Below are 10,850 nucleotides of genomic sequence, written 5' to 3'. Positions count from 1 at the left end.
GCAGGGTCAGGTGCAGGATGTGAATCAGCTGGGCCTGATGCTGGGGGCGGACGACGATGATAAGTCAGGAGTGGTGGAGCTATAGAAGGTTGAACTGGACTAGGTGGTGGCACTGGAGCTATAATTGGTGGAACTGGACTAGGTGGTGGTACTGGAGCTATAGATGGTGGAACTGGAGCTATAGGTGGTAGAGCTGCAACTGGAACTGTAGGCGGTGGAGCTATGGAGGAAGATGAATAGGAGATAGGGACTGAATCTCCAAAAGAAGGAACGGGTAGCACCTCAGAAATATCTAAGTGATTAACTAGACCTGTGAAGTATGATTGGGTTTCAAGAAAGGTAACATCGGTAGACATAAGAAATCACTGAAGGTCAGGAGAATAATATCGATATCCCTTTTTCGTTCTTGAGTAACCCAGAAATATGCACTTAAGAGCACGAGGAGCTAACTTATCTTTTCCTGGAGTAAGATCATGAACAAAGCACGTACTCCCAAAGACACGGGGTGGAAGAGAGAACAAAGGTAAGTGGGGAAACAGGACAGAGAATGTAACTTGATTTTGGATAGCTGAAGATAGCATACTATTAGTAAGATAACAAGATGTAAGAACTGCATCCCCCCAAAAACGCAGCGAAACATGAGATTGTATGAGTAGGGTACGAGCAGTTTCAATAAGATGTCTATTCTTTCTTTCAGCTACCCCATTTTGTTGGGATGTGTACGGACAAGATGTTTGATGAATAATCCCATGGGAGTTCATAAACTGCTGAAATGGGGAAGACAAATACTATAGGGTATTATCACTATAAAATATACGGATAGAAACCCTAAATTGATTTTGAATTTCAGCGTGGAAGGTCTGGAAAATAGAAAACAACTCAGATCGATTGTTCATCAAAAATATCCAAGTGCACCTGGAATAATCATCAATGAAACTGACAAAGTAGCGGAATCCTAAGGTAGAACTAACCCGACTAGGACCCCAAACATCTGAATGGACTAAAGTAAAAGGTGACTCGGCTCGATTATCAAGACGCTGCGGGAAATGGGAGCGGGTATGCTTACCGAGCTGACACGACTCACACTCTAGAGTGGACAAGTGAGATAAGCCAGGTACCACTTTCTGAAGTTTTGACAAACTGGGATGTCCTAACCGTTTATGTAATAAATCTGGTGAATCAGTAACGGGAGAAGTTATTGGAGGAAGACAAGATGCGAGTCCATGTGATTTTGCAAGGATAAGGTAATAAAGTCTATCTGATTCACGTCCGGTACCAATGATCCGCCCTATACTGCGTTCCTGTATAAAAACAAGGTCATCAAGAAATAAAACAGCAGATTTAAGTGATTTGGCTAAGCGACTAACGGCTATGAGATTAAAAGAACTACCAGGAACATAAAGAACTGAGTCTAAAGGTAAGGAAGGAAGTGGACTTCTTGACCTATTGCAGTTGCCATGGCTTGAGACCCATTGGCCATTATGACTGTTGGAAGAGATTGAGAATATGAGATACTAGTGAAAAGAGATTTGCTACCAGAAATATGATCAGATGCACCTGAATCAATGACCCAAGACTCAGAAGGTGAAGATTGGAGACACCAGTCATGCTACTATTTGTTGGAACAACGGAGGCTAATCCTGAAGATGTCTGTTTACGTGCTTTGTACTGAAGGAACTCAATATAATCCGGTAAACAAACCATCTGGATTGGATTTAATGCATTCGATCCAACAATTGTGAGTCTAAGGCTTCTAATAAGAATGACATTATAATGTTCACGCCGGAAAAGGTCAGAAAATTGTTTGAAAATCACTGTTTCACTGTTACTGTTCACCGGAAACACTGTAGCTCGCCGGAAAATAAAAAAGTTATCGGAATCTGACGTAAACTTGATGGGTAGGCTCGGAAAAGCAAGGCGATTACACTGTCCAAAAGAAACTTTTTGAAATTTTGGCCGGAACAGCCCTCACGCGTCGGCGCGTGGCACAGACGCGCCGCTGGCGGCAGAACTCCGGCAGGCGCGTGGGGGCGCGTGGGTGAGTGTTTTCATGTGGTTTTTTCTGGGGTTTAGTCGCTTATCTCTTGGGGACCTTTTGGTGGTGTTGGATTTTGCACAACACTGATAATTAGTGACTTTGACGCAAATAGTCACTTAGGTCACCGAAAAATCTCACGGTGACTGAGTTCTTTCTTCCCGGATGCCGCTGGAATGACGCACAGCGATCTATTCTCACCAAAGCTCTGATACCATGTGAGAAAGCACGGGAGAAAAATATTCTTGATTAATAATGACAATGATACAATGAGCCCTATATATATAATACATGTCCTACTCCTAATACATATGAGATTAGGGTTATTTACTACTATTTAACTATCAAACTAACAAAACTAAAATCGCCAAATGCACGCTCTCTATGAGCGTGATAGACACGCATCATTACCATATTAGCATTGTGATTGTTACATAAGCATGGTCAACGGTCAACTATGTTTATTAGTAGGCATTTTATCAAGTAGAGGTGTTTAAATAGAAAAATCGTAAGTTTATTTACCGGGTTGACAAATGGGTGCAAGTTTTAGGTGGCCCGGAGGCCAATTTGCCAAAGAACAAAGGATGGAAGCTTTTATAGGGAAGTAGGCGATGCTTCGCAATCGGAGGCAACCAGCCGATGAATGACACGTGTCCGAAGTCAGAATGACGGGGCTGATGGGACGTTTCGGCTCCTTCGTCGTAACGTCCGAAGGAAGGAACCGGAGAGCATCTATCATTTTCTATCGTTTCGGCAAACCTACTCTCTGAGAAACGAGGAGACTATCTGTGTATGGGTAAAACTGAGGCTAATGAGTACCCCGATTTCCCGGTGAAGCAAACGAAGCAAGGACATGACTGCAAGGAGTCGGAATCGAGGCCAGGAGCCTCTCGCGTCAAGGTCCGAGCAAAACACCTGCACTTGGAACCATCGAGACCATGCCCCCGGGTCCAGTTCGAGTTCCACGACCTCAGAGAGCATTACCAAACTGCCGTGCACGATTAACGAAGGACCGTGATACTCGTGTCCAACTTGATATCACTGCGTGAATCGCGGCCCATATCGGCGGTGGATCAGCGATTAGCGAAAAGGAAGATCTTTACCTTTCTTAGAATTGTACTTAGGGTAAAATTCCCCTACTATATAAAGGGGAAGCTGATTATTCATTAGGCACAGTGTAACACATATATCAAGGCAATATACATTTGTTTTCTCTGCTCCTAAAAGGTTATTCAAAGTTCTTGATTTTATTCATATAAGTGTTTGGCTCCGAACTAAAGGCAGGTTACCTGCTATGCTTATAGACGATCCCGGATCCAACATTACTACTGATTTGACTGTTTATTTCGTTTTTAATTTGCTTATCTAACGTCATTAATCATTTGTATTGAATTAGTCCACATATCTTTAAAACTGCGTATAAATTCAATTGTTATCCATTTATAAGGGTAAACAAAGTGGATTGGGTGGCCGAGTTAGCACCCCTCGTCACCTCTTTACCTTAAACAGATGCTACTGTGCCACCAGCGCCTAACCACGTCTCCCCTACTGAGTCATATCCTCAGATGCTTCTTAGAGGATTAACAGATGTTCCCCACGTATATCCATGAACTCGAACTTCCATTTTATTGGTTGAAAGTGAAAGCGTCTCAAAATAATTGAACAACGCCTCGTCTTTTAATTTATATTCTTTCGTTGACTGCTTTAGGTTTAAATAATGTCTTTTTTCTTTTTATTTAACACTTTTCTGACCAAAAGCTCATTCTTAAAGATATGGATTAAGATTTTTCAAAGTAATACCGTTCCTTATGGAGAATCATGACTTTTTTCAAGAATCATTTGGAAGGACTTATCACTCAACCACGTTATAGAATCTTTTTTTTTTCCTGCAAAATGATAGGTCTTATTTTAAAAATATATATTCTGTTCAGCTATAAGACACGTAAAATGCTTGGATACTTTATATTGTGGGCAAGGATAGTGAATTACTAACTTATTATCATTCCCCAACTCTCAAATCTCAAACATGAGCTGGGAAATTGATCACAGAGTATAGTATAATATGGCTGTCATTATATTGAGGAGGAACAAGTCAATAGTTTCCTTATAGTAATCATACTCGCATTATTTTTTTCTTATATAAAAAAAAATAGAAACTTGAAAAATAGTTCCTACCGAAGCACTAAACATGTACTGTAAACAAATTTCCCCGGGACAATTAAAAAATAGCCAGATTTACAAGTGGTCATTCAAAAATAGCCAGAGTTTCAAAAGTAATCAAAATTTAGCCACTTTTCATGCACTGTTCAAAATTCGAAAAATACTCCAGCATATAATGGAGTTCCAGCATAAGTATACTAGAACTCCAGCATAATATACTCGAGTTCCAGTATAATATACCGGTCCAGTATAATATGCCGGAAGTTCATACACAGGTGCTCCAATTTCCAGTATATTATGCCGGAACTTTCCGCGTGTTGGAGTTCCAGCATAATATGCTGGAAGTCATACATAGGTGCACTGATCTCCAGTGTATTATGCTAGACCGGTCCCTGTTGCAGCAAAATAATGACTATTTTTCATTGACTTTGCAAACGCTGGCTATTTTTGAATTACCAGTCCGTAAACTGGCTAGCCCGTGCTATTTTTACAATTTCCCATGCCCAATTTAAACTAAGGATTGTATTGTGTCCCCGAGGCAAATCAAGAAGTAAGAAGCTTTTTTTTTTTTGGGGGGGGGGGGGGGGGAGGGGGGTCTGAAGAGGTTATATTTATTACTCTCTCCATTTTACTTTATGTGATAACATTTTCTTTTTAGTCCGTTTTAAAATTATAATTTTATAATATAGTAAATAATTTAATTTTAAATTTCTTATTCTGTATACTCCCTCCGTTTCATATTAAATGAGGTACTTTCCTTTTTAGTCTGTTCCAAAATAAATGATACATTTCTAAATTTTGAAATAATTCAACTTTAAACTCCTCATTTTACCAATTTTACCCTTAATGAGAAGCTTTTATAACCACACGAAAGTCATGGCCCCACAAAGCTTTATCCCTTAAGGTTTTAAGACCACAAATTTCAAAAGTCTTTCTTTTTTTTCTTAAACTCCGTGCCGAGTCAAATTACCTCATTTAATTTGAAACGGAAGGAATATTTAATAAGATGATTTATAGCTACATAATATTTATAACTTATTTTAGACCATAAATTTTAAAAATCTTTTTTTTCTTTTCTTATAATATGTGCCTATTCAAACTTCACGTGAAGTGGTGGATGGAATATATATTAACTAACCACTACAAGATGTGAATCAAATCATTGCTCATGAGACAATTGAAAGCTTGGCACAAATAGAATACGGTGCCTATAAAATCTAAATTAAATCTATCACTAGGAACTATCTCCGCAACAACAACAACAATATACCTAATGTATTTTTACAAGTAAAGTATAAAGAAAGTAGTGTATACACAGACCTTACCTCTACATTGTGAAAGCAAAAACAATAATATATTGTTGATGAATACAAGTTCAAATGAATCTGCTTTATGTTCTAGTATTTGATGAGTACTTCATAAAGTAAAAAATGATTAACAGCCTATGATAATCATAATAAGAAAAAGCAGAAAACGAAAACCTTTCGTTAAATATAAGTAAACAATTTCATGTTAGACCTTGATTTTTGTGAAGAGAAGTAAATGCAGCTGCTGTCATCGTCATGTAGAAAGAAGGGGAAAAAAAGGGCCACATACATATACAACTCATTCAACTTAGCATTATTTTTCATTTTGACTCTATCTCTATCTTGTTTCATTTTGACCCACCAACTTTATTTTATATATTCCATTTTGGCCCTCCAACTTTATTTCTTATATTCCACTTTAATACAAAAGTTGAAACCAGTGCAAAAAATATAGCGCGCGTCTATCTCTATCTTTGCTTTGGCTGCTCATGAAATATACCTAATTATATGCGCACTTCTCTTCTTTTCAATTTATTCTTTAATTTTCAAAATTTAAAATATAAATCATACTCCATTCTTTAATTCTCTATTTTTTCCATGCTTAATTATTTCTTGATTTCTTCTATAAATTTTTGCTTTTGGTGTATTTATTTTATTAGTACTTTTTATACTCTATTCATCATCTATATATGACATTCTTTGTTTTTTATCCATGACCAATAATAATAGTCATAAATTTATGGGATTTTTACACTGCCCACCTTTATAATAATCGATGTATATATACACATATGTCAGGGGTGGTCCAAGGGGAAGCTAGTAAAGCCTTTGCTTTAGGCCCTTTAAATTTTGGGCACCACAAATATTTCTAGTTGTGAATTTACTATCTTATTTTCGTTTAGACAATATTGAAGTTTATAGAAAAAAAAGAAAAAGAATACAAAATCCTTATAAAAATGGAAAGAAAGACTATCTATTTTCTAACAATAGAAGTATTTTAGAACTTTGAATTAAGATACTCAAATCTTCATATTGATAAATAACGTCTTTAACAATAAGATCCAAGGTAATGAATTGTAAATACGTGGCTAACATCTTATTAATGTGAATTATCTTACCAATGTTAATATTAATATTATATTTTATAAGATACTACACTATAGACAAAAAGAAAGAAAGAAAGAAAGAAATGTAATATTAATACTATTTTTTACAAAATAAATATACTATGGACAAAAAAGAGAAAAAATTAAGGCCCCTTATTAAAACTTGGCTTTAAGCCATGGTTTTATTGAGACGCCTTTGATATATGTATAATATATTATATATATGTATATTGGTTAGCTGTTGTAATATTTTTTTCTGACTGACCAAATGTATAATTTCACCTAGAATTATTGCGGAAATATGCTAATACGAGAGATTCCACTTTAATTCGCTTTTATAGTGTACGATTTCCAAAAAGACATTAATGTATGAACTAGAGTAAATCGGGTGGATGACCGGATAAAAAGGAAAAGGAAGAAGCAAAAACGTAGTAAAACCATAGGTTGGGGAGAAAATTACTGCGACAAAGAATGAATACGTATAAAAGGCAAAAAAAGAGATCTAATTTCATGTCTTGGAAGTTATATAATTTGCATCCTATTTATTCAGAATCATTATCCTATTTAGTGAATTCTGAAATATCTATCTATATATGTATCATCTCTTCCAAGGCGAAAACTCGTTATCTAAACAAGAAGAATTAACTAGATTAGCAGCTCATACTTATTTTGGCATTCAGAGCTCATATTTTCTATGGTCATAAGATGGTGATTTTTTATTATTTTCGCTTCCTCTAGCTCGTCATATTCTGGTAATTGACTCCCCAACTGAACATGAAATCAACTGTATGTCTCAATTATTATTCCTTTCCTCTAGAATGAATGACGAAAGTTATTTTTCTGGAAATTGTTTTCCTTGAAAAATCTGTTTTAGCGTGTAGTTACCGTAAAATGTTTATCAAAAGGAAAAAAAAGATTTTCCTCGTTTTCGGTAGAAATCATTTTCCTTATAACTTTTTAGTTGTTTATTCTATCTAAACACCTAGACATTATTATTAATGATCTTTAGTACACAAATATTTTTCAAAACACACACAAATTTGTTAACATTATTATTAAATTTTAATATATTTTTCGAAAATATTCTCTACTCATCGGGCAAATATTTTTCAGAAAAATATTTGACGTTCTCTTGTATAATGACTTTCGTCATACCAACCCATTGGACACGATTCCTTTTTAATGAATTCGCATGTTTTAAAACTCCATGTGCAATAAAATAGAAATTTCGTTATAATTTTTAAAAATTTTAAAAAAAATGTTTGGAATAAGTGATATATATATATATATATATATATATATATATATATATATATATATATATATATATATACACACTCCATATTTTTAGCATTAGCTTGACTGTGTTTTATATGCATGGCATGTTTTATCTGCTTATATTATTGTATGAATTTCTCTGATCTGATCGTCTTGTTTATTTGTTTTCCACTTTCTTTTGATGATTGCGTATCACAAAGAAATATGCAATAATGATCTGTTAATCTGGATAGCATCAGTCGAATTAATGAAAGAGTTGGGTAATAATTTATCCAAAATTTTTAGGTCAAGATGAGCAGGCCAATTTTAAACCTGATTTTAGACCAAATGATCCCGGAGGGTTTTAGGGCATCAAATTCATGTAGATAAATTCTTGTAAATTTGTCCTTTTTAATTTCCTTTTTAGCTACATTTTACATGTCAGAATTCCTGCTATTGCTTCCCATGAAATTTAGAATTAGAATTGATAATGGTGCATGCATTATAATCCTATATAAATGAAAAAATTGCAGTGCAACAAGATCTGATGAGTCAAATTCTATGAGAGCAAATCAAAGGCCTTGTAATTATCAACTAATTCAGCTAAGTATTTTCTCATCATCAATCTTGTTGTGGCAATTAGCAAAAGAAAATGGATGAACATGGAGGAGGAACCAAAGTGACAGGAATTAGACAAATTGTGAGACTCAAACAATTGTTACATAAATGGCAAAATGTAACACTTAGCCCTAAGGGGAAAAACCACCAAAAACTCGATCGTGTAAAATCCTCGAATCGAAAAAATAATTCTTATGGAGGCATATCACCATCTATAAGCAAGAGACTACGGAGCTCCGGCATATACTGGGGAGATTCGGACGAGGATAATTGCCAGAGTCCCGAACCGCCTCACGGTGTACCAAGAGGATATTTAGCAGTTTATGTTGGACCAGAACTTAGGAGATTTATTATTCCTACAAGTTATCTTAGTGACCCTTTATTTAAAGTGTTGTTGGAAAAAGTTGAGGAAGAATTTGGGTTTGATCATAGTGGTGGACTTACTATCCCTTGTGAGATTGAGACTTTCAAGTTTCTTTTGCAATGTATGGAGAACCATCAGAGATTTCACCCTACTGATCATCACAATGATTCTGGTAATGTTCTTTCCTTTTCTATTCTTTGTATTTCTTTGTGTTTAACTTCTATGTATTAATTGGAATTAAAGTATTTATATAATCAGATCATTTATACAGTAATTATAGGTAAATTTGTATGATAAATATTAATGAAGAATCTTGTAAAAATAATACTCCCTCCAGTCTACTTTAGTTGATTTTTTGACATTTTTTGGTGGTCCGCAATATTTATTTTTTCATATATCAAGAAAGAACTAACCTCTTTTTTCTAAAGTTATCCTTGGAGTGAAAAGTCTCGGAATATCTATTATATTTCAATGAACAAATAAAGAGACAATAAAGGTTAATATGGTAAATTTTATTACTAATTAATGTTAAAAGGAGGATTCCTTAGCTCCCGTTTGGCGATAGATTTTGGCTATTTTTTTTAAAAAAAAATTAAAAATATTATTTGCTCATAGAATATGATTAATTTCTGAATTTTTTTTTAAGTTCCCAAAAACTAATTTAGGGTAGTTTTTGGGTGAAATTTTTTCTTCCACTCACAAAACTTCAACTTTTTTCTCAAATAAAATGCATGTCCAAACATAACTTCAACTTTCAAAATTTATTTTCCAACACAACTTAATTTTTTTTCTCAAATTTCAACCAAATCTATGTCCAAACGCCAGCTTAATATGTGTGCAAACAGCCAAAAAATTAATTAAAGTGGACTGGAGAGTGTAACTAATATACTAGCTTATAACAACCATCTATATAAGAAAATCTTTACACGCTAGTGTACATAAACTTAAATCCACATTCCTTTGCGCTACGATGTAAAATGTATTTGCACAATCACTTCACTTATAAGTTAATTACATGTAATTTTTTATGACATTACGTTAATTAGGAACCTAATAATATAAAGATTTATACATGTTAATGTATATAACTTAAATCCATACATTTTTTATTTTATAAATGCTGATTTTTTGGTGCAGGGATCATGGCCTGATTATGATTTCAATGCAAGCCGGATCTTCATTGCCAGTTGAGGAGTAACTACCAATGGTCTTATACAATTGGTAATGGTTGATTTTCGGGCTGCTTCATTTTTTTTTTCTTTTTTTCTTTTTTTCTCTTTATCTTCTCCTGGTGTAAAAGATACGAAGGTCTGCTTGTACTTATATATTTTATTACTATCACTTTATCGACACTATCTTTTTTATTTATATCTGTTCAAATTAAATCTGATGAAAGAAATAGGAAGAGGAAATAAAAAGAGTGCGTAGATAGATTTTTAACGAGTTTCATTTAACATAAAGGTTAGAGCAGAAAGCTTGACCAATTGTATTGCGATTACCTCGTCTTAGTATTAACTAAACTAGTCTTATGGTATGCGCTTTGCGCGTGTACCCTATATAAGTAAATATACAATCTTAAAAAATTAAGTAATTATTATTAAATAATGTGTTTGAGCTATTGAACAAAAATTAGAAGAAAATATAAGTTCCTAAAATTGATAAATGTTTATCCAATTTAGCTAGTTCAATAAATAAAGAATACTGCAATGTAAAAATCCTTATATACTTTATTGTGATTTTTGATGACTTATGTAGGACTATATGATAAAAAGTATTAATTTTTTGTTACTGTCACACCCCTTTTACACCTCACTAACCCCTTTAAAATAATAAAGTGATTTGTAAGCTCAAAAAGGTTTTCAAATTCGAAAGTGACAAAATTGTGTTCAAAAGGATTTTTCAGAGTCGCCACCTGACATTTGATTTCGGTGTGTCAGGTACCGTTTTTAGAAATGATTTTTCCTTTTAAAACACTTTTGACTCCAAAACTAAGTCTGCACCAG

At 34.2% G+C, this 10,850-nt stretch overlaps 1 protein-coding gene across 1 annotated transcript; it reads left to right on the top strand.

Moving 5' to 3' along the window:
- Window positions 1-7,126: 7,126 nt before the first annotated feature.
- On the top strand, window positions 7,127-10,215 carry LOC109241113. The gene is made up of 3 exons (XM_019407833.1): window positions 7,127-7,360; window positions 8,399-9,019; window positions 9,985-10,215. Exons 2-3 carry the CDS (start codon window positions 8,518-8,520, stop codon window positions 9,996-9,998), a joined length of 516 nt encoding a protein of 171 aa, XP_019263378.1. The 5' UTR covers window positions 7,127-7,360; window positions 8,399-8,517; the 3' UTR covers window positions 9,999-10,215.
- Window positions 10,216-10,850: the final 635 nt, after the last annotated feature.

The sequence above is a fragment of the Nicotiana attenuata genome, unplaced genomic scaffold (genome assembly GCF_001879085.1).
Source record: "Nicotiana attenuata strain UT unplaced genomic scaffold, NIATTr2, whole genome shotgun sequence".
In the NCBI taxonomy this organism is placed as follows: Eukaryota; Viridiplantae; Streptophyta; class Magnoliopsida; order Solanales; family Solanaceae; genus Nicotiana; species Nicotiana attenuata.
Note: the sequence above shows the minus strand (reverse complement) of the source record. Positions and strands in the feature narration are given on the sequence as shown.

Bases quoted from the DNA above. Each gene is read 5' to 3' on its own strand.
- LOC109241113 (XM_019407833.1), top strand. From the start codon at position 8,518: ATGGATGAACATGGAGGAGGAACCAAAGTGACAGGAATTAGACAAATT.